General features: G+C 35.8%; 1 protein-coding gene across 1 annotated transcript in view; it reads right to left on the reverse strand.

The window, feature by feature from the left end:
* Positions 1-2,331: 2,331 nt before the first annotated feature.
* Positions 2,332-25,600, reverse strand: part of WASL (Wiskott-Aldrich syndrome like) — a 75,662-nt gene continuing 52,393 nt past the window's right edge. Inside the window, exons 6-11 of the mRNA XM_008057074.1 lie at positions 22,441-22,609; positions 21,785-21,827; positions 20,360-20,513; positions 14,531-15,048; positions 11,185-11,293; positions 2,332-4,951 (exon numbers count right to left, since the gene is read on the reverse strand). Of these exons, the coding sequence (XP_008055265.1) occupies positions 4,890-4,951; positions 11,185-11,293; positions 14,531-15,048; positions 20,360-20,513; positions 21,785-21,827; positions 22,441-22,609 (1,055 nt within the window). The 3' untranslated portion in view covers positions 2,332-4,889. The remainder of the gene's footprint in view (positions 4,952-11,184; positions 11,294-14,530; positions 15,049-20,359; positions 20,514-21,784; positions 21,828-22,440; positions 22,610-25,600) is intronic.

Raw genomic sequence — 25,600 nt, forward strand, 5'->3', positions numbered from 1 at the left:
GGATTTAAAGTGTTGTTTGTTCTTGTGCTCCTTGGAAGAACTCCCAGTCTTTAAATTGACAGTGCAGCTGTTGACTGAAAATTATTCAAAAAGATTAGTACATTCTCTAATTTTGTCAGACACGTTGGTTCTAAGGATTTGCAAAATACTCATGTCTAAGTAAAGACAAAATACTTACATTCATAAGAACTTAACAAAAATAATTTGGATCTCAGAATTTAAAAGTTCAATCTCATTTCAAGTCAGTACTAGATGACAGAAGTGCCCTGTGATGACCAAACGCTTGGGCAATGTAGGGTGACCGCCACCATTGAGCCAAGATACAATCACATGCTTCAGAGTCAGGGGCTGGCTCCTTAAAGCAAGCCAGCTTTTCTAGGCAGAGATAGACACAGGATGTTGGTGGCTTCTATCAACACTCAGATGATATGTGAGAAAGGGTGACATTTGTAGCCATAAGTCTTTCAGAAACAAACTAAATCTGCAGTTTATCCTTAGGAAAACAGAAAGAGAAAGAGGATACAACAGGATTATGGTGCACGCGAAAGAGTGACTGAATGAGTCAGGTCCGGCCTGTACTGTTAACTACCTCTGTGAAATCAGAGCATAGGCTTGGTGTGTCCACATGCCTCTGTGCAGATAACTCAATTGTCTCCACATCTTTGTTATGAAATAAGTATTTTAGATTTCAAGGATGTAAATGTAGTTGTATCTTAATGTCCACCACACATTTCGTTCACAATAGCTGTTTAAATATGGTGATACTGATGCTTCAGAAATCCTTAGAATTAGGCCTTGTTGCAAATCCACACATATCTAGCAACAGCTAAGATAAAACTAAATTTAGACCATGAAATGCCAACCAACTCAAAACAGAAAATTGTGTTTTGTTAAAAGTTCCAACAATCTATTGTTGTTACTAATAAAATTGAACTTTCCCCTAAATAGAATTTTTTTTTTTCAAAAATCCTAAGGTAGATTTTTTTGTGGTTGTTAAAGAATTCAGGGCCCACTTCAAATTTATGAGAAATGCCCCAATACATACATATCTGACTCAACTGAAAGCCACTTATAAACTACGTGTTATATTTTACTCAAAATAATTGTGTGCTCTCTAGATGATTTGTCAGTCTTGATGATGGTGCAGGTGACTACTTTAGACTCACACTGAACTTGTGTAATAAATACTGCATCAATAGTTAGCACAACCATCAATGTGTTTTTTTTCTAAAGCTTTGGCAGATGCACCTGGACATGCTTTGTTACAGAGACAGATTTTTCCACCTACTCCTCACAGCAAAGGAGAATGCCGTGTATCACATGCAGAAGTGCAGCAGCAGCTGCCAAGTATGTCTGTCTCCTACAGATTTATTACAACAGTAAGCTTTTCCCAGGGGTTTCCCTAAAAATCAAAGTTAAAACAAAGTCATGAATAAATAACCAAGAGATTATAAAATAATACTGTGTTTTGGAGTGAGATATGACAATGTCAATAAAATAATTGTGCAGGGTAAACTTTCTCAACTTTGCCACAAGGATCTTTTCTTGTGCTACACACAGGCCTTATCTTACACTGGTCCCTTCAGAAGGCCAGACCTACAGCAGAGTTACTTTAGGCACCTCTCTGCTGATTAGATAAACATGATGTGACAAGAACAATTCTGAGGAACGTTTCACTTCTCTTTTAAAAATTCTTTTAAAAGTTTAATACGTTCTTAAGTGTTCACATTTGTATAACAGAAAAACTTTGTAATAGAGCATATTAGTCTTAAAATGACTTAGATTTGGCTAAAGCTGTTGAAAGGAATTTTGTAGCATCCTACACTCCGGATTCCATAACTCAGTTTAATCTTCAGACACCCACGTGTGCCAGGGTCAGTCAAACAGAAAATGCTATCAAAAATTGAATTTCCTGTTTAAAACGAGCACTCCCTTTGATGCTGTTTATTAAAAGCTATTTATGTCCCACACAAACAGCTATATTTGGCATTTACTGAAACTATCAGTAAACTCCAAAACCATTCTGATTTAGAAAACGTCAACATTTTTGGTATGCGAAAGTTCCAAGCAGTTTGACCTTGCAATGTGAATGGTCGTATACCACAGCAGCGGCTTCCAGGAGAGCTGCTGAGCAGATGTCATGTTTCCTAACAGAACAGGGTGTAACATTCTTTTGCTCACCATGTTTACTTAATGGCACACTCTCGGGCATGCAGTCTGCTGAAAACTTCAACCATTATTGTTCACTGCTGTGCACCCTTTGCTACACAGTTAAAAAGTTTCTCTAACCTATTTTAATCTCTTACGAACAAATAGAAACACACTATTTTATAGCATTTGGGTCAAATTAATTTTATTTTGCTCCATGATGAATTGCCACCAGTGCAACATCCTATTCACTATACATTTCAAAAAAAAAAAATCACATATTAAACAAAATTTCAGTTGTTTGAACATGAAATGATTGAAAGTCTTTATGAACCTCATACATACAATACGTGGCTAGCTGAAATTGTCTATCACATAGCACTTAGATATAAAAAGCCTCATGCTCGTTTGTTAAATGCGAAGGCTGCCAGACAATCATTTAGCTGGAGAATATATTATACGAGAGGCTTTTCAGACGACGCACTGTGCTGTCCACAGTGCAAGATGGTGGAGGACTGAAACATGCAGCCTTACATCTTACTTGGTAAAGCAGACTTAGCCTTCATGCCTGGACTGAACTCCACAGCTGCTGTGTTTCAACCAATAGTAATTTAGACTTGGTGAGACAATTTTTTTTTTTTTTTTTTGTACGAAAACAGAACTCAATTACCTTTGGTAAATTGTATACTCATCTTACATGTTTAAAACTGTGTTTCCAACTCAAAAGAATTAATACTTTCTGCTCACAGCAGCTCCTGATAAAAATATTTATTATAACAAAGTTAGCTGGAAGATCCTGAATTCCTTGGTCAAAAGTTGAGATCTTAAATTGGCATTATTTAATATGTTTTTTTACAATGTCAAGACAAAATTTTTATGTTTAATGTTACTTAAAATAATTATAATGTCCCATTTATGATTTGCACAGATTTCTAATTTTATTGGTTAATAGCTGTCCAGTCTCAGTCACGCCAGATTCACTGAGCTCAAGCCACAATAAAAATGATAGTAAGCAGAAAAAGGTTTCTAGCAGCAGAGGGCACTGTTTTTTTGCAAGAAACAAAAAGTCTATGATCTTTCCCATGTGCTTAAATAACTCTTGCAAGGAAGGTAACATTCTTTGAATAACTTAACTATTTTGCTGCACCACTTACTGCTTTCAGCAACAAAACCTTTTAAATTATTTCTTATGACAATAACTAGATTCATGATCACTAGAGATTATGCAATAACTGGTTAAAATTCAAGCCACATCTTGCAGGTCCAGCCTGTCAAGATCATGCCAATACTAGATTTTGGTCGGTACAATTCTAGATAGCATAATTTTTAGTTGGATATTGTGACTATAGTAATGAAATACATTTGGAACTACATTCTGCATATGACTCAATGTGAGAAAAATATGTGTCTGTATTTAAATCAGATATTTTTCTACCTAAAATTTAAAGTAGGTAGGTATAATAATTAGCGCTATAAATATGAAACAACCACCTTTAGGTAGATTAGTGTATTTTAGAGAGGCAAGGAAACCCTCATTTTAACACACCATTTAGTATGCATAACAAATGCGCAGGTTGTAAAGTTTTATTTAAAAAAATATCTATCATTAAGTTGTGTGTGCCAAGAAATCTGACATTGGGACCACAAGTATTTTAAGAAAAATGTAATCCTTCACATGGAATTTGACAAAAATCTTGATAAATTATCAAAATAAAAATATATAGCACATTAGTTAGGGTCAATATTACAGTGCATATTTTTGCCAGCTAGATTAGATTTTTATGATTGGTATTTCTGAATACCTCAACTCATATACACTGCAAAAAAAAAAAGTGCTTAAATTCTACACTATTTTTATAATGTTCTGATTTGTGTAGCATTTAAAAACACCTATTGGAGTAACCATAATGTATACTCCACTTAAGTTCATGCAGAATGAAAATGCTCCCCAAATCCCTCAAACTCAAATAACTTTTCTGTTTCAGAATAATACCAAACATATTTTTTAAAATTTTTGCCAAAAAGAGCCTGCCGCGTTTGCTACAGCATAAAAATAACCTCAGTCAAGAACAGGTATGTAAGGGTTCCGATTCCAGCCTGCAAATACCACTGCAGTACCAATAACGGGCAATACTGCTGTAACAGGTGTGTTACTGATTTTCCCCACTAGAATCTCTGTAGTGATTTTATTATGTAGAGCATATTGCTAAAATTTGAGAAACCGCATCAGTGTAGTGATGTCTAGAGAACTGTGCAATGTATCAGCTTCAACATTCATATGTAGCATTGTATTCAAAATAAAGGGGCTAAAGAAACTAAGGTTTGCATCACTTAAAAAAGAATGTAGTGCTATACTAGATTTTTATAAGAAAATTTAGGTACAGAAAAAGTAGGGTATGAAAATAGTGTTTTCCTTCTGGCATTATAACTAAATTACATTAAGGTTTTTGTCAGTCTCACACATAAACTCCCTTGTTGATGGAATGAATAGTATTCACAAACCAAGTGAGCATCCTGGTGTAAACTTGCACACAATAACAGGGAGTAGCTTTGTAGAGGATTATGACAAACCTTTACAGATTAAATGAGGTATTGCACAGATTAATTAAAAAAAAAAGCAAAAAAGGCAACAAAAATATACAGCAAATTGGTAGAACATTTACATGATAATTTTACAGAATCCATAGATGGAAAGTAGTGTTTAGTATTTCACCTTAAAAAATATATATATAATATATCGATCAGTCTTCCCATTCATCATCATCCTCAAAATCTTCTTCGTCATCTTCATCTTCATCTTCATCTAAAAGAAAATCAAGATATACAACTAAAACATATGCATAAATGAAATGACATTACTTAATTCTTGAGTGATTTCTACAATTATTTAACTCCTCAAACATAAGCCATTTGATTCCTGCAGGAATCCAGTTACTAAAATAATTTAAAACACATCCAATGAAATACAATTAGAAAGTGTGATAGTAAATTGAAGATTAAAACAGGAGTTATATGTTTTGGGCTCTGGTTCTTTAGTATCTAGGTAATACATTGCAACCTGTATGTTTCTTAATGTATAAAATTACCTTTGGGTCGCCCTTTTTGAATTGTAAACTCTCTTATCATAAAGTCAACTGCCTCCTGTACTCTTCACATGGATTCTCAAACTCAAAACTTGTAAAGTTTATCTTCCCGAACCTTCTCTTTCTCCATCCTAGTCTGCTCCATCTCAGTAAATGGTGTCACCATCCTCCCACGTGAAATTATTACTGCTTCCTCCTTTTTCACCTTCCAATCATCAACTCTCTCCTTTTCACCTCTTCCACTGCTGCTCCTCATATCATCATCATGTCTCACTTGGACTACTGCAACTCTATAGTCTATTTGCCTCAGAGGAAATAGAATGATATTATTTAAATTCAAAGTTTTAACAATATCATGTTGCTACCTTTCTCAAAAATCCTCCTGTGGTTGACCACTGCTATCTGAGTAAAATTTGATGTTCCCTCACTCTACAAGACCCTACTTGACTCACCCAGTTATTGTCTCTCCCCTTCCCCAAGCTTTTTCTCCTTCAACTCATTATTTCTAGCAAGATGGCCTCCTTTCTGTCCCTCACACTTACCAAGCTGATTCTTACTCCAGAGCTTCTGCAATAGCTATTTCTCCTGTCTGGCTGCATCCTTTCAACATTTAGGACCCATTCAAAAACCACCTCCTCAAAAAGGACTTTCCTGACCATTCTATGTAAAGTGTAGCCCTTTCTCACAATCAGTAACTATCCCATTTAAAAATTTTTCTTATACTACTCACAACTACTTGAAATTCTTGTATTTTATTTATATTTTTATAGTCATCACACTAAAATCTAACAGCAGGGACCTTGTCTGTCTTATTTATCATTTATTTGTCATTGTATCCTCAACACCAGAACTGTAAGTTGTTCAATAAGTGCTTGAGTGAATATTTATATGTCATAAAACTCTATAAGTACACTTCCATACTATATTAATTTTTCTTTTTTTGAGTTGGAGTCTCACTCAGTCGCCCAGACTGGAGTGCAGTGGCTGCTCCCGGCCACCGCAGCCTCGACCTGCCGGCTCCGGTGATCCATCCGCCTCAGCCTTCCAAGTAGCCGGAATTACAGGAATGTACTATCCGCCCGGCTGATTTTTTGATTTATTGTAGAGATGAGGTCTCGCTGCCCAGGAGGGTCTCGAACCTGCGGGCTCAGGCAATCCACTCACCTCAGCCTCCCAAAGGCGCGGGATTTCAGGCTGAGCCACCAAGCCCGGCTTATATTAATTTTTCATGTTACTAACATCTTAAGTATACCATGGGTGCCAAAAAATGTATACACATTTTAAGCGATGTTATCTATGCATTACTTTTTGAAGTTGAATTGTATTATGGTGACAATGTATAGTATGACACTCGCTCAAAAGACGGCATTAATCAAATAAATGCTAGTGTCACCATGAGACCAGCAGGACAGTAAAAGAAAATGGCAAAACATGGTTGCAGTTCGAGGAGAGCAAGACCATTTGGATGTGGTATTTGAAATTAGAGAATGTTGTGGAAGTACGACAATAGAGGTGTAAGTATGCAACAGAACCTCCAACATGCCTAACAACTGCATGCATTCGTGTAAGTGTGAGACACAAGGTATTGCATGTGATAGGTACAACGGAAGATCTGGGAGGCCTTGAACAGCAACAAGTCCTGAAGTAGCTCGCTGTAATCATAAGTGTCTAGACGCTAATGGGAACCATTCTGAGTACCTCTTGTATCTGCAGAAGTCAGACGTGACTTGCTATCATCTTCTGCTATCAGCACATACTGAGTATTACAATTTTAATAGTTTTTTCCCTTCTTAAAACGTGTCTATGGTTTTGGCACACTCTGTATATACCTCATAAAACCCCTGAAGGCCAAGTTTGTGAAGTGAGACATTAGCTAAGTAACTACGCTTGAAAATGACAAAGAGCCAGTAAGACGGAGTATGTGACGTATGTGTGGGCTACCTGTAAAGAATACACAACAATCTTTTTCTTCTATTTTTTCTTCATAAAAAATTGATTGTTTTCATGAAGGTTTCTATGAATAAGTACTTGAATTCTAGTATTAAGACTTGAAAATTAACAAAAGACAGAGAGGTACAAAGATATCTTCCCTTGACCCCAAACTAACTTACTGCTTTTATAACATTAACCATTATTTTTTATTTATTGAAGTATGATGGTCAGCCCCAAACTGTTACAGAACTGATATGGGAAGGAGTTCAATTGACTTCATGTTAATTTCTGTGTTTACCTTTTCAGCAAGGAAAATAATTTACTCAACACTTTTGCTAGTCATATTTCACAAAACTTACCTGGATGAAAAGTATCAAATATACCCCACTACTCTGGCATTTAGAGTAACAAAAGACAGAAATTTACCAGCATTCATGGCAAAGAGGAGGAAGTAGCTAATAGTTCTATCATGAGGTTCTACCACAGGAATGACAGTTTAAAAAAATGGGCCAGAAATAAGCAAAAAAGCATGCTACATAGTCGTTACATCAGTTTTTTAAATATATTTTTTTAAAAAAATGGCTGGGCATGGTGGCTCAAGCCTATAATCCCAGCACTTTGGGAGGCTGAAGCAAGAGGATTGCCTGAGCCTGCAGGTTCGAGACCAGTCTGGGTAACAGTGAGACCTCATCTCTAGAACAAATCAAAAATTAGCTGGGCATGGTAGCTCATGCCTGTAGTTCCAGCTACCTGGAAAGCTGAGGCGGAAGGATCAGTGGAGCCCAGCAGGTCGACACTGGAGTGGCTGTGAGTGTGCCACTGCACTCCTGCTGGGTGACAAAGTGAGACTCCAACTCAAAACAAATAAACAAAACAATACAAAAAAACCTATTTACTATGAGGAATATTTAGCAGAACTCACAGACATGAGAATAAAACAAATGCTTTCTCATGATCACGTATTTCAGAGCAGCCTTACATTTTCCTCATCTGAGCAGAATGAGGTCCTTTCCTTAACCTTTTAATATTAGCAGCCACCAAGACTATTCTTGAGCATTTTCCATATCTGAAGTTACCTTTTTTTTATTCAGCCTGAACTTCATAGTGGTTAGTCATCTGAGTTTACTCTGAAAAGTCTTAATTCTAAGAATTATTAATTCTTGCCATCTGGGGTCAGTTCAGTAATGTCCTCCTTTGTCCTAGTTTCTGTATTCACTCAGTGATTGATGAATAAGTCATTTTTCCTGCCTTCAAGTGTCATGAGTGGTGTGGAGACAGATGTATAAATGGATAAACGACAAACGAAGACTTACTATTGACATCAAATTACTGTAGCATGTTCTCTGACACCTACCCAGGTGGAAAAGCTGGGCTGATAAAGTGATCTTCTATGAACAACTATCAACTTAAGTAATCACATTCTTATAACAAATGTCAATACCAACTGCTATATCTTGAAATAATAGTTCAGCTAATTTTTTAGCATGAAACGGGTCACAAAATTAAGAGGAAAATGTGACCACCTGCTGATGAAAATAATGTAAACTAGCAGATGAATGTTTTCTAAATAAGCATTCAGAGAAGTAAAAAGCCTAAGAAAACAAAGGAAGACCCATTTAATGACTGTCTTTAAAGAAAAGGTGTCAAAAACACAACATATCCTTTAGCTATCAATTCCAGCGATTAGCAGGAACCTGTCAACAATAAGCCATAAAGGAAACAGAACAGGTGGTCCCAACACCCAGTCTCTATTTCCACTCTTCTACTCTCTATTGAATGGACCTTGCTCCCATCGCTAGATCTAAAACTCAAATTGCCCTGCCCTCACCTTTGAACAGAAGCACATGACCCAGATGATCAACCTCTTCTTCTCTCTCAAACATTTTCTTCCTCTGGCTTCCAGATACTATCCTCCAGCCCTCGTACCTTGTTAGACCTTCACTTCTCTCTCCATATTCACTTCTTTGCTCATTTCATACACTTCCATAACTTTAAATACCATGTGTCTTTATTTTATTGGCATGCAAACATGTATTAAATACAGTTTAGATCTCTCCTGTGAATTCCAGACTCAAAACCAAATGCCTACTCAACTTCTATATTTGAATTTTTAATAGGTAACTCAAGTTTAATATGTATAAAACCAAACTCCTCATCTTTCCTCTCAAACTTGTTCTTTCTAAATCTTTCTCTTTTCTGTCAAGAATACTCTGCCAATTCAGTTGTTCAGATCAAAAACCTTTTGTAACTTGGTTACCACTTCTCACTGGTGCTATAAACCTGGTTCAGCCTCCATCCCCTTGCTTGGATCACCACTGCCCCTCTGCTAAAAACTCGCCAATGACTTCCCATCACTCTCAGAAGGAAAGCACCTGGCTTGCTGCCATCTCCATCCTCCACTTCCTCTTGTGCTTCATTCCTTACTACTTTTCCCCTCCGTCTCTCCCTCCAGTCACACAGATCACCTCACTGCCTCCTCACTGTTTCTCAACCTTCTCAACCACAAAGACTATGCATCTGCTGTTCTTTCCATCTGATACACTGTCCCCAGTTTTCTACGTGGTTCACTTCCTGAACTACTGGTCTTTTCTCAAATGTCACCTCAGCTAGGCCTCATCATTCCATTTCAAGATGAGCCTCCCACCCATAGTCTATAACTCTTTTTTTTTTTTGAGTTGGAGTCTTATTCTTGTTGCCCAGGTTGGAGTGCAGTGGCACGCTCATAGCCATCACAGCCTCGACCTGATGGGCTCAGGCGATCCTTCCCCCTCAGCCTTCCAAGTTGCTGGAACTACAGGAGCATGCAACCAGGCCTGGAGAGTTTTTTGTGTGTGTGATTTATTGTAAAGACGAGGCCTCACCCAGTTGCCCAGGCTGGTCTCGAACTCCTGGGCTCAGGCAATCCTCTTGCCGCGGCCTCCCAAAGTGTTGGGATTACAGAGTCTGTAATTCTTTATCTTCCTTTTCTGCTGAACTCTTGTCCTCAGTACATATCACCATTTAATGCACTGTATGTTTTTCTAATTTACTTTGTTCATTGCTTGTCTCTGTCTCTCATTAGACAGAATGCATGCTCCATAAAGCAGGGATTTTTGCAAAAATTTTATTATCATTCTGCAATAAATATTTATGGTATGAATTAGGCTACTTTATCTTTTTAATGCAGCATAGGAACAAATATGCCTATTTAATTAAGAAAAACAAATATCATTCCAGGATTTTAGACATTCACATCCTTACAGAGAAAAAAAGAAAAGAATAACATTTATTGAGCACATACCATGTGCTAGGCAATCTGCTGGTTAGTTTCTTACTATTTTACTTAATTCTCACATCAATCATGCAATTTCTCTCTCTATGTAACAAATAAGAAACTGAGGTTCATAGAGATCTACTAAGAACAAAGATCTGATTCTAGTACATCATGCTGGAGAAGCTCTTTAGTTAATCTCAACCACTCTAATCAGCAAAATCATATTCTTGTCCTTTTTTAGAAGCAATATTCATTTACATGGCAATATGCATATGTTTAATAATAACCTTAGAATAGCTCCTGGTTCATTCAAATAAATCTATTAGAAAATGACAATAAAGGTTTGCAAAACAGTGAAATTACCTAAATTCTCAGTCTTATTCTCACAGATCAGGGAAATCTGAATTTCTTATGCATGAGAATGTCAGAGGAATGGGATCCAAAAATCTCAAGCCTGGTTTAGAAGTTGTTTGCTAGTGCGTCTATTAGTATTTCCTGATGTAAGAAACAAAACTGCCCTATTCCAAAGTTATTCTTTCAACTTATGATTATGGTTGTGGTGTCCTGACTTCCATTAAGTTATAGATAAATTAGTTACAGAGGCAAAACTTTAAAAAATATATCCTAGAACCCATAGTAATACATTATTCAACTGGTAGGGAGAAAGCTAGTGAAAGCTAGTGAAGACAGTCATAAAAAAATAATAACAAAACTTTAAACATTCAAATTTATTCAACAAATCAATACACACACAGACTGGAAAAGTACCTGAAGAATGAATGGCTTTGCTCCTTTTCTGCATCACCTCCATTAGTGCACCCACAATTCCTGAAGTGGGTGCAGGGGTCGGTGGTGTGGACTCTTGGCCATCAGACACCTCAAAAAAGAAAGGTAGCAAAACTAAATAATAAGTCCTTAGTCAAGAGTTTTGTCTCCAGAAAATGTTACTTTTTTAGAATCACTTCTTATCTTAAAAGAAGAAAAGAAAACAAAGTAGTAAGCCGAGCACAGGATTAACTAAATTAAGAAACAAAGTGCTGCCTTAAAAGAATTATTCAAGAAATATTTCCTCTCTGTCTTAATGCATAAGCCATCAATACATTTCCAAATTGATGCTTATATTTAGATAACATTTAAACCCTTTCCTGAATAATATTTGCCCTTGCAGTTAGCTGGGTTACTTCTGTTCACTCCAGCACATAAAGTCTTACAATACATGATCAACATTAAGGGGACCTCATTTTATAAATAGAGGGTAATACTTAGATTCCAGAGTTGCTATGTAGGAAGAACACTTAAGATATCAAAGAGCAACTATGGACACTTAACGTTTACCTAAAAATTTTCAGCTTCATCATTTTATGTTATACTTTCAAAATAAACCTCCCTTCTCATAGTACATAACTTCTCTTTAAAGATATCAGTTGAGAAGCTTTCAAACTATACTTCAAAAGACAACTACCTATCCTTAACTGAAGTGCTTCCACCTGTTCCAAACTGCATCCAGGAAAAAGAAAAGAATCAAAGATTTTTATTAAGATTGAATTTCTCAGAAGGACAGTCCATATAGAATTATCCCTGCTTGCAGCTTTGATCAAAACGAACACTTTTACATATTCATTGTACTAATTTTGTCTCCGGACTTACATTATCCATGTGAAGGTATGATTAAAGATGACACAGCCTAATTGAACTAAATAATTACTTAGGCTTTAAAATATATACATATTTATTTAAAATTCTTAATCATTTCCCAAAGAAAGAATAATTTTATTATGACATACTGCTCATTCTGGACTAAAAACTTTTTAAAAGACTATATATTAACTATTACCTATACTGAAATATCACAAAAGAAAATAGTTTCAGAGCTTTGTATTTCTGCATGAGGCTCCCTGAGAAGTATGACAACATTTAGACAACCTCAAGCAATCTGATAATACAAAGCAGAAAGCACAAAGCAGAAGCGCAACACAGACATCATGCACATTTTCTGAAATACTCACTTGGACAAGGTGCTACTGAGGAATTCAAAGGTGCTACATGGAATTCAAAATACATGTGATCACCTATACACCTCCGCTAGCTCTTTAAAGTCAATCTGTGATTTTATATTAGTCATACTCATCACAGAATAAAGTGATGATTTATGCAAACATTTTAAAGAAACACAGCTAGAGAAATTTCAAGCACAGAATGGTTATTAAAAAAATAAAGTAAAATTACTGACTCAGTACACATGTATAACATGCCAATGATTTACTGATTATGAACTCTATTATGATTACATTAAAGGCAATCAAAAGGAAAGTGATTATTTAGAATAAAAATGGCCTGCTATCCCACACTTAGAATGAAAACTTCTTTTGAGATAAATCTAGTGGTCGGTTGACGTGTTATTGTTTTTGGAAGGAGAAGGGTGGGATGGGAGAAAGTGATGAAAGCTGTAAATAGAAAATCTGACTCATCAACTTCTTAAGAGGATACAACTTTACTCATTAAAAATAAAAACCACCTTTTGATAACTACATGAGAGAAACAAAAGTTGGTGTGAAAAGGAAATAAAAAAAGGAAAATTTAAAAAAAGGTAGGTTAGCAGTGGGATATGGGAATGAGAGTGACATAGGACTGGTAGGGATTTCAAGGTGGAAGGCAAAGTCAATGACCCTGTTATTCACTTGGGCTACAGTCATTCTGACATTAATCACACCCACTGACTATTCCTTTAAGTTCTTCAACTGCTCCTGAGAAATCTTCAGTCTGAACTAAAAGGGAGAAGGGAGCAGAGATGATGATCTCAGTGTCACCCTGAATACATACAAAGAAAGAGCTAGATATACTTTAAAGGTCAGAGGCCTCTTACATCTATGCTATGCTAATGTTTAAATGTTTTCATTCAATGAGATAGCGTTTCCAATCCAACACTCCCTGGGCCAAAGCTTCTGAGATCCAGAAATTAACCTTAAATTTCCTATGCTGCAAAATAATTTTCAACTAAAATATCTGTCATATCCATGCACTTCATAGAAGAAACCACTATCCACTACCTGCCTCAAGTCCTGGCGAGCACGTTATGTATAAAGGCTTAGAAGAAAGCATGTAAATGTCAGCCAGCCTCCACCCTAGAAGTCAACAGCCTGGAGTCCGGAGAAATTTAGCCCTGTCCTGACTCTCTCTCCCCATTTTTTTTTTAATAACCTAAAGCTAAGAACGGTTTTTACATTTTTAAGTGGTTGAAAGAAAATCAAAACATTATTTCTAACAAGTGAAAATTACATGAAATTGAAATTGCAGTGTCCAAAAATAAAGTTTTATAGAATACAATGTGCCCATTCACTTATGTATTGTCTGACTGCTTCCAGCAGAGTTGAGTGGTCATGAAAAGAGATCACAGGGTCTGTAAGCCTAAAATTTTCCTATTTGATTCCTTACAGAAAAAAGTTTGCTGATCTCTAGAAGATCAAATGATCTAGAAGATCAATGATTACCTCATTCAATTAAGATGATTATCTGCCTTTACTGTCACAAATTCCAATAGAATGCTTTCAATTCTGTTATCAGTATCTATCTACAAATCTACACTTTAGACTATGTAAACTTTAGAATAGGATTTAGTTTTCATAAAGTTGCTAGTTTGAATTTACCAAGGTGACAGCAATTTGTTTCAAGTAGGACTATTTTTAATTTCCCATAGTTCAATAAGAATTTTTCTTTAAATTACCTTTTATTTAAAAGTAAAGCCTAGAATAATAGTTTGCAAACATGCTGTAAGATTCCATTTATAAGAAGTTCTAGAATGGGCAAAACTAACCCATGATAATACATCAGTGATGGCTTTTGGAAAACTGAGAAGAAGCATGAGGGAAACTTCTTGGGTGACAGAAATGTTCTACACCTGGATACATAAGTATGAGTTATACAGCTACAGAGATTTATCAAATGGAACTAAAAATGTGCATACGTTATTGTATGTATATTTTTATTAAATCATAGGATAAAAAACTAAATAATAAGAGACAAAAGCAAAATAATAAACTTTTCAAAAATGTCTTATAATAAACTTTAAAATTCCATTATGATAGATGATCTGAAATGAAAACAATAGATTACTTACAGATTTTAGTTGAATACCCTGTCGTATCTGGTCTAAAAGTGCATCCCGTCCAGAGCAGGACACTGGTCGACTGTTCTGTTCCACTTTTTTTAGCTGAGCACCCTCTCTAATTTGATCCAAAAGAGCTGCTTTGTTTCCTGCAGGAATTGGAACTTGATGGTCCCCATCAGAAGGGAGGCCAGGGGGAGGTGGGGGCCCAGGTGGTGGCGGAGGTGGAGGCGGTGGGGGTGGTGCCACTGACCCTGTCGACAGGGGTGGAGGTGGTGGTGGAGGCCCTGCAGGTGCTGAGGAGGGTAGGGCTGGAGGTGGAGGAGGGTACATCCTGTTAGGCGGCGGTGGGGGGACTCCTACACCGGGCCTAGAAGGAGGCGGGGGTGGAGGTGCAGCTGTGGGAGCTCTTGAAGGCGGTGGGGGAGGAGCGCCTCTCCCCCTGGCAGGAGGAGGGGGAGGGCCTGAGCTGTGTGGAGGAGGTGGGGGAGGAGGCGGCCCTCCCCTTGATGGTGGTGGAGGTGGTGGTGCTGAAATGAAAACAGAAAAAAAGCAGCATGCTTCTTTCCCCACCACAAACATCACATTGAAAAGCGATTTATATTAACATGTATAAAAAAATAATAGCAAGAAAAGAGGGCCCCACCTTTGCATTTTATCTTACAAATGTAATCTGAGCACAGATGATATCGTACAGTTTTATTAAGGAATTCTCAACTTGAACATCACCTTCCTATTGTTTCTAGAAAAATATGAGCTGAAACACTGAGGATTTAGTAACAGTTCTGAAGGTAAAGGGAGTAAACACTTTTTTACTTTATATTGTAATAACAAAAATATAACAATAATATTAAACATTTTGGTTAATAAGCATTATTCTCCATTTTAACAAAAATTAATCACTATTTTCCCTCTTTAAATAAACAAGTACACTTAGTTTTTTTTTTTTTAAATAAAATCAAATCACATTCAGAATTATATATTAGTGTGGTATAACCTACTGGAATTTATTCACATTAATCTGAGCAAAAACCTAAATATAATTTTCTTTTGAAATGGAAGACTTTGTCATCTAATTTACATTTATGCTTTTGTTTTACAGCATAATACCCTATATTTCTTTTTTTTTTGAGTTGGAGTCTCACTCAGTTGCCCAGACTGGAGTGCAGTGGTCGCTCCCGGCCACAGCAGCCTTGACCTGCTGGGCTCCGGCGATCCTTCTGCCTCAGCCTTCCGAGTAGCCGGAATTACAGGCATGCGCTACCACGCCCGGCTGATTTTTTTATTTATTGTAGAGATGAGGTCTTGCTGCCCAGGCGGGTCTCGAACCCGCGGGCTCAGGCAATTCACTCACCTCAGTCTCCCAAAGCGCGGGATTATAGGCAGAGCCACCGAGCCCGGCTATGCCCTATATTTCTAAAAGATATCCTGCAATTCTATAGTGGCATTATGGGAAGCTGGTTGTGCAACTGAAATGCTCAGTTACTTATTCAAGAGATATGAATTGATTATTAACAAATTAACTGAGAATTTCTATAAACTGCAAAATTAAAATTATTAATAAAATTATAATTATTCTGGTAGTAAAGATATTTGCATTCTTATTCTACTTATGTGGAAATATAAAGCATGAAAACAAATTCAAAGTACAGCAACATTATACTGGGGAATATGACTAAAACCTTAAAGTATTAAAATGTATCCTTATTACATGCTTTTACCAACAGCTGTACATAAGTTTGCATAACAAGATACTTCATTATTTCTCCACTGGATGAAACATGCAGAAAGACCAATGGATATTGTCTCCTGGCATACAAATTTTTCAAGCTGAAAATAATATATGAGGGGGGAACCCCCCAAAACCTGGAATTATCTTTTAAAGGGTGGGCCCTTTGTAGTATATAGGCTTCCTTTGCTAGGTAAGTGTTCTAGGAACCCATCAGCAACAATGTAACAGCTCGTGTTGTTGTGAGGAGCTGCCTTTGGCTTCAATAAAATTTTTTTGGAGATTCTTTCAATGCATTTTCCATCTCACGATGGGCGACTTACAAGCACACCTGCCCATATAGCACTGCATGTTCAACAGTTTTTGACCAAAAATGGCATGACCCCCGTGCCTGTTGCCCCAGCCTCACTACTCACCCTGTCTCGCCCCAGTGATGTTTTTTGTTCCCTGATTTTAAAAAGTCCTCAAAGGGAAATGTTTTGCCAATATGAAAGAGGTGAAAACAAAAAATGGCAAAAGCACTAAAAAACATCAACATCAACAAGTTCAAAAACTGTTCCCAGCAGTGGAAAAAGCATCTTGATAGGTGTACTGCATCAAACAAAGAGTACTTTGAAGGTGACTGAAGTTTAAACATGTAAAAATACGTAACTTTTTATAATTAAATTCTGTTGTTTTGGGGGTCTTCCCTCATATAACTGAAAGCAGAATTCATATCCTACTTGGATACAGGCCATCACAGTCAGATGCACATATGACTTACAGGGTATAGTGGAGGTCTGGGTGTTGCAGCGAAGGTCCATCTACTTTTATAACTGGACCCAAGGCAAGGAGACTTAAAACTAAAAGCACTGTCGTTTTCTAACATATTTTGCAATCAAAGAGTAAAAAAGAGAGGATATGATATATATGTATTATGTATATTCCCTAAATAGACAGTGCAGCAAACCCTTCAAGCATATACAAAATTTCATTTTAATCAGTTTTAGTTTTATATTTCAAACAGCAATGATATTTGTCTAGACTGTCATTTTTATGATTTGGTCATCTGTTATTCAAAAGGAAAAAACCCAGCTATTCTATTATGTAAGGTTATTAAATAACAATCATTTCTCATGATTTCACAAAAAAATTTAGATTCATAATCTTTTATATAACACGTTATACACAATGATTAAAGTTTTTTTAACTTGCAATAAGTACATTTACTAAAATAATTTGGGATCCTGCTCACACTCTTGCAAACAGACACTAAATTTTTGCTCAAGGAAAGAGCCTTGATTTATAGTGAATAATGTATCAGCTGCATTCAATTTGAGCATAGAACAAGTCCAACATTTCTATTATCTTGAAAAGTGATATTTTCTTAAAGAAAACATCTAGTATCAACTTTCAATTTTTATGAAAGTCTGTCTTATGTCTACATTAAAAGGAAAGTATGCAAAAGACATGCTATATCCCAAGGTAAAAATGTGAAAGATTTAAAACAGGAGAGAAAAGGACAGATGGTACCATGTTCATTAGGCTTACGTGCACAAAAATGTCTGCTACACAGACTCCACACACAACTATAAGAAACTCTGACAGTCTCCAGATTTTCCAAACTCTAAAGTGTCACCACAAACATCAAAATCAGAATGACAATAGTATTTTTTTAGATAAAAAAAATAAAGTGAAAAGCATAAAACAAAAGCTAAAACAAATAAAAAATGCTCTTATTGTAAAAACTTAGTTAAAATGAAGAAAGACTGGTGCTTATAGAAAAAACTCTTGTCTTGATGGCACTCTATAAGGGAAGGCTGATATACTTTAAAATAATTAAGTATTATTTCACGTCAATATTTGTAGATAACGCTCTAGATATTTATAGGAATTATAAGTAGAAACTATAAAATAACTTATACTTAAAGAAATGTATATTATAAAATTCAAGAGACATTAAAGCACTGCTTTCATGTATTCTCATCAAGATAAAACAAATAGAAAATTTTATTTAGCACAAATTTAAATTTATGGAAGTATTGACAACTCTGAGTAGGTATTTGTGTGTTTATTTATGTTGAGCTCCCCTTCTTTGACGCAAATTAATGTAAAATGTAAATTTATTTTATACAGGTTACTAAAAAATGTCATGTGAAAAGCAATCACTAAACATGGCAAGTACAATTAGTAATGTGGGCAAGAAGTGTTCTTTTAAAAATCCACAGAATTTTAATGAAATTATCTCAATCACAGACAAAGTATAAGCTCTGACGCATACAGACTTTAATTTTAGCATCTGTGTGCCCAAAACATTAGTTTGAATGCAGGGCAGTAAGTCTCAGTGGAAGTTAGACTTGGAAGCAGGATATATGAGCTCTAGCTCCTTTGAAAATCAACACATCAAACATGCATAATTTAGAGCACTGGGTCAAATAATGTCCCACATACATACCACTCCATTGTGGTGAACCTACAGAAGAGATTATTACGAGTTAATGGGCTTTAAACAACTGCACACACAAGTATGTTGTAAATCACAAGTCTATTGCTTTTTTATAAAGCTGATTACACAATTACATAAAGTATCAAGAGATTTAATTCAGTAGATTTTACAAAGCATATTTGAAGACGACTTCATTAAATTCTCCCTAATTTGTTTTTTAAAGTCTGAATATTTACATTATGTAAATATTCTCTGCCTAGAAATAAATTGTTAATTTGCCTTTTTACTCTTCCTTAAAAAAATGTTTTATTTTTGATTATTGATGATTATTTTTTGGTGTCTAAAAGGTTTCATACGATGTTTTTTTCAGACTTTATACTTTGTTCCCAAAGCATGTTTTTAAATGCATGTGTTTTTTTTTTCTTTTCTTTTCTGTTTTAGGTAGGTTCACTTAAGGAAAGACCTTGCCTAATTTAGCATCTTAAAAGTAAGTAAAATAAAAAGCAGTAATAATAAAGTTTACAAAACAAGCCAAATCAAGTTAAGATGATCAACTCAAGAGTTATAGGTATTTAGGCAACCTGACAGCAGTACAGGTGGTCCAATAAGGTCAAGAGTAATTTATAAACTTATAAATTCAGAGAGCTGAGAGGCCCTGATATTATCTGGTAGTATAACATGTAGGTAGATGGTAAAAGTGGAGAAAAAGAATGTCAAGGAACACAGTAGAGCTCTTAAGCCCTTCTATCCTCTGATGCTAACAGTAACTATATGGAAGCATTTTTAAAAACAATAGTGCTGTGCCCAAGATGTACTTTAAACAAACAAAAAAAACCCCATAGAATTTGGAATTGTAATTTATTTGTAAGATAAATAAGCCTCATGCTAGTTCAGTGGAACTAGCCACAAGTAAGCCAAATATCTAATTTAAAGTGACTGTTAAATTCTTAGAATGTAATAAGTAGCAATAATAATAATAAATAACAGGAATGCATTACCTGAAGCTTTTGCATTGCTACACTATTATGAGTTACATAAAAACTGGGAAGAAGAAAAGAAAACAGCCTTGAATAAGGTGGCAAAGAGATGACTGTCATATTGGGAAACGTAGTTATTTCATGTGCAAGTAAATTGTTTTACACAACGAAAACACAAGGTGCTTCAAAGGAAACATCAGATCTTAAAAGGCTACAAATTTACACTCAGGTACCAAAAGAAAATGTTATGCTTTATATAAGAAAGGTAGTTTGTATTTCAAAATTAATATATTTACATTATTTGTATTCTGAAAACGTTTACATTACTGATTAGAGAATGATTATATTTAAATTACTACTTCTGAATTATTATTAAGGTAACTTTAGTGGCAGTTTCTAGGATGAATTAAGTAAAACATTTAGCTAACTATAATTTTTTTATTCTAAAATAGAACAGCTGGAAGTTTTGGCATGAATTTTCATGAATTTAATATAAGACCTTTAAAATAATAAACAAAACTGTGTCAATTTGTTTTAGTAATGCCAAAATAATGTAAGACATAGTATGATGGGTCAGATTAGTTGTCCATAAATTCAAACAGTCTGCTCAAGGAGAGGTTCACATGAACAAATGTAGTTGTCTTCCATCATTCTGACTTCAAAAGATTCAAAAGAAAAAAACAGACTGCATAAATATAAACAAAAGTTACCTTGCCTTCGTAGTTCATTTTTAACAGCTTCAACACCTCCTGTTTTTTCAATAAAGTCATATATAACTTTTGATGTTTCTCTGTCTTTAAGTTGTGCCTCTGAGATTCCACACATATCAAAAAGATTCTTCAATTCTGGATCCAAATTATTCAGCTACAACAGATAAAACAACTGCTAACTATAAAAATCTATCCAATTTTTTAAAAAAATAAACATGATACAATTTAGTTCTCATCCATGTCATGAAATTATTTTATGTTTACAGACTTTTCACATGGTTCCATTATTAATATGCTAATTAAACATGCTTATATAAACACTAAATAGGTAAGAAAAAAATAATAATTTTCTACTTTATTGTATTTCTTTGTTGTTCTCTGACTTCAAAAAGGGGGCATCTCATTTAGATTTCTGAAAACCTAGTCACGATTCAGACATTTATTCCACCTTGTCCTAAATAAATTTATGAATAGTTATAAATAAACACAAAGAAAGTAAATTTGGGGCAAGGATCTTCCTGTAACCCCAAGCACCTTGTATAATGCCTAACACAAAGGCATACTAGATATGTGCTTGAGGAATTCACACTGTAGCTATAACAAAATAACTAAAAATTTATTTTTTTTTGAGTCATTCTCACTCTGTCGTCCAGGCTGGAGTGCAGTGGCCTGCTCATGGCCACCGCAGCCTTGACCTGTAGGCTCAGGTGATTCTTCTACCTCAGCCTTCCAAGTAGCTGGAACTACAGACACACGCCACCATACCCAGCTAATTTTTTTAATTTATTGTAGAGAAGAGGTCTTGCCAAGTTGCCCAGGCTGGTCTTGAACCCCTAGTCTCAGGCAATTCTCTTGCCTCAGCCTCCCAAAGTGCTGGGATTACAGGCGTGAGCTACTGGCTCACCAAAAAGATTTTTTCCTAATTACAAATAACCTTTCTCTTCAAAATAGTGTATCCAAACCTTGATTAACTTTTATCAGCAGTTTCACCTACCTTACTCACAGTGCTATAAGATAATGAATGGTGAAATTGTCAAAAAGAATAAGAGAATGAAAAGGTCTATATAATTCAACAACTGAATATTTAAAATGTAATTACACTATTTTCCAGCAATTTGATCAATATTCTCCTGAAATTACCACTAAGCAGAAATGATTTTTTTCCTCTTAGCTTTCATAGCACAAGGCTTTTACTTATATAGTGCATACAGCAAAGATCAAAAACACTTTGACTTTAGAGACATAGCCTTGAATGATAGAACAATACTATGGCTTCAGATCTCAGTGGTATACAAACATACAACAATCACATTCAAATAGCACTAGGATCCACAAAAATGAAACAGAAAAATAAAAATCTAAAGACAGGCCAGAACATTCCCACCTACTAGAGTTAAAACATACATGGACTGAAAACATACTTACATCAAAGCCCGTATTCGGATCCCAGCCAACATGTCCAATGTGCCTGAAATAAAAAATAGAAAAAATATACAAAAATCAAAACACATATGAAGCATCAAAAACATACCGCATATGAAATCCAATCTATATTTGACTTTAAATTTTTTGTTTGAACTAACAGTTCCCATATACATAACCATATTGTGAGAAAAGCTATGTATAAGGAGAACAAGATTCTAGCCCTGACTCTGCTACTAACTGAATCTTAATATTTTTGTACAATGAGCTAATAAAATAATGTATATAAAAATGTTTGAAATATGTTACATAAACCTAAAGCTTTTACTGCCTCTAGGCAGTAACTTTAGGCAATTTCCCAAATACTATTTAAACAGCAAAGTAAGAAAATATGTCTGTGTACAACAATTAGTTGTAACAACTCTAATTTTTCTTTTTCAAAAACATCTATTGAGTAATTGCTTTACCAAAAAAAAAAAAAAAAAAAAAAAGAGAGGGGAAAAAAACCTCCAACAAAGTCCATAGCTAAAAAGGTATCCAAGTGATGAAAGTTAAGCTTTCTCCCAAAAAGAAAAGAATTTTTTTTACCAAGTTAAAAATCAAAAGCAGCAAAGAATAAATAGAAAGTGAAGATAAGAACAACAAAAGACATGTCTTACTGGAAGTTGCTTGGCGTTCCAATATCTGCCTTGGTTAATCTCTTCTTTTTAGCTTTTCCTTTCTTCTTTTCTTTGGTATGAGAGATGTTGTTAACTTGTGAACTATAAAATCTATTTGTTGTGATTTCTGGATTTTTTATGTCAACTGTAGCCATGGGTAGATTAGGGCCTGCAAATAAAGGGATATAACTTAGGATAAACATAAACAATAATCATTTATAATTACATGTCTCTTTCTGAAGTACAATCACTTCATTATAAATTATTTAATTTTAATTTAAACCTGCATGTTAATTTTTTAAATTAACTGCCTAATTTCTAAATTTTTAAACAAATTAGCATAGATACATTATTTCAAAGCCAATCTGTATTTTTATAACATTAAATCTCGTAAAGAGTATCAACTGACAACTAGAATTTAAATTTAATTGGCTGATGTCTTAAATTTTGACTTAATATCCTTATACCCAACACATATTACTCACTGGTAATATGAAATGTATCTCATAACAACAAAGACAAATAAAGTAAAATAAGTACCTATTCATTTTAAAACTTAACAAAGAGTCTAGGCTTAGCACTCTGCTTCAACTTCATTAGTCCACGAGGAAAAAGTACTTATAAACTTATTTCTACCATTTTTTCCAAAACTGCCATTTTAAGTCCAGTAGTATTTTCCCCATAAGTATAGAATTCAAAAACTTAAAATGAGAAATTCTTAAAACACTCATCTATGCAAAATTTAATACTAAAAATATCACAGGCACCTTCAGATATTACTCATAGCATCTTCAGGAATGACTAAATGTAGCACCAAACTTATAAGTAAAAGAAAAATCTTAAAAACAAGAAAGTCTGAATTCTAAGTATTCAACTTAAAAGTTTCTTACAAATTTCACCAAAGAGCGACAAATGTACTTTAGTGACCGTATTTTAATATATGATAAAAACTGATATAAACTATCAGACCGGGTTCATGTGAGGTGATTACATTATTACAACTTTCACAATGGTGCATAAAATACTATCACCACTGTGTAGAAAGAGTGAACACAGCAGGCTGGAAGTAGCTCTCCTTAGAAAGGCTCACTTGTAAGGCGGGCTGTCGGCTACTGGGAACTGGAATTTTAAGATGGTTCTCACCATTCTCTGACAACATGGGCTCACTGAGTCTAAACTATTTGTGCTAACAATGCGGTTTATGCTGACCTCCTGCTTTCCTTCTGGGAGTCTGGAATCTCACTATGCACTTACTAGCCCCCATCAAAAACCCTGGGCACCAGGTCTCAAATGACCTTTCTCTTTCGACAACATTTCACATGCCATCATATTTCAATACTGGAGGAATTAAACACAATCTCTGTAACTACTGGGAGAACTCTTGAAAGCTTCTGGGGTTTCCTATGAACTTCATTCCAACTGTCTTTTCCTTTGCTGATTTTGTCTTGTATTTGTCTTCTCACTAAAATAGTTGGGATAAGCATATGAGGAAGGATCCTCCCCTTCACCAAAAAAACTCAGAATTATCTTTTGGAAGGTAGGTCCCTTGTAGTCTTGGCTTTGCCTGTTAGGAAACCCATCAGCAGTATACCAGCTAGCATTGCTGTAAGAGGCTGCATTTGGCTTCAGTGAATTTTGTTTTGGAGATTCTTTTTTTTTTTTTGAATTGGAGTCTCACTATATTGCCCAGACTGGAGTGCAGTGGCCGCTCCCGGCTACCGTAGCCTCGACCTGCTGGGCTCTGGCGATCCTTCCGCCTCAGCCTTCCAAGTAGCTGGAACTACAGGCGTGTGCTACCATGCCCCGCTCATTTTTAAAATTTATTGTAGAGATGAGGTCTCGCGAAGTTGCCCAGGCGGGTCTCGAACCTGCGGGCTCAGGCGATCCACTCACCTTAGCCTCCCAAGAGGCAGGATTACAGGCTGAGCCACCAAGCCCGGTTTGTTTTGGAGATTCTTTCAACGCGTTTGTCCATTTAATGGTGGGTGAATTAAGAGTGCACCTGCCCACAACACGCTGAGTATTCAGCAGTTTTTGACCAAAAAACGGCATGACTCCCATACCCCACTCTCTCTATTCACCCAATCTTGCCCTAAGGCAACTTTTTTTTTGGTTTCCCCGATTCAAAAAACCCTCAAAGGGAAACATTTTGCTGATATGGAAGAGGTGAAACAAAAAAAGGCAGAAATACGAAAAGGCATCAAAATAGACAAGTTCAAACACTGTTTCTGAGCAGTGGAAAAAGTGAAAAGTGCCTCGACAGGTGTATTGTATGAAATGGAGAGTACTTGGAAGGTGAATGAACTTTAAACATGTAAGAATACACAATTTTTTATAAATAAATTCTGGGGTTTTTTTGGTCCCCCTCGTAACTACATATTGAATCCTTCTGGAAAATCTTCAATCATGTGGATGGTCTTGGGGACCCCCAACACAATCATTAAGTGATCAATAGAAATCTCAAGAAATTATAGGTCAATGCAGAGTAGGTGATAATTAAATGCCAATATGACTGTAATTCTCTAATTATGCCCTAAACCACTAATGTATCCTACTTATTAAAGTTATCTGAAAGTGGCTTGACACAGTGGCTCACACCTGTAATCGCGGCACTTTGGGAGACTGAGGTGTTTGAGCCCAGGAGTTCAAGACCAGCCTAGACAACACAGTGAGACATCATCTCTATAAAAAATTAAAAAATTAGCTTAGCCGGGCTCGGTGGCTCAGCCCGTAATCCTGCACCTTTTGGAGGCTGAGGTGAGTGGATTGCCTGAGCCCGCGGGTTCGAGACCCTCCTGGGCAGCAAGACCTCATCTGGACAATAAATCAAAAAATTAGCCGGGCGTGATAGCGCATGCTTGTAATTCCGGCTACTCGGAAGGCTGAGGTGGAAGGATCGCTGGAGCCCAGCAGGTCGAGGCTGCGGTGGACAGGGGCGGATACTGCACTCCAGTCTGGGTGACAGAGTGAGACTCCAACTCAAAAAAAAAAAAAAAAAAAATTAGCTGGACATGGTTATTCATGTTTGTAGCCCCATCAACTCAGGAGGCTAAGGTGGGAGGATCACTTAATTAAAGTTCAGGAGGTAGAGGCGGTAGTGAGTTGTTTACCTACATGGGTAAATTGTACCTGTTTTCTCCCAGATCTACTATTAAAGATG

The sequence above is a fragment of the Carlito syrichta genome, unplaced genomic scaffold (assembly GCF_000164805.1).
Source record: "Carlito syrichta isolate Samal-C Ts95f unplaced genomic scaffold, Tarsius_syrichta-2.0.1 Scaffold302715, whole genome shotgun sequence".
NCBI classification, from domain to species: domain Eukaryota; kingdom Metazoa; phylum Chordata; class Mammalia; order Primates; family Tarsiidae; genus Carlito; species Carlito syrichta.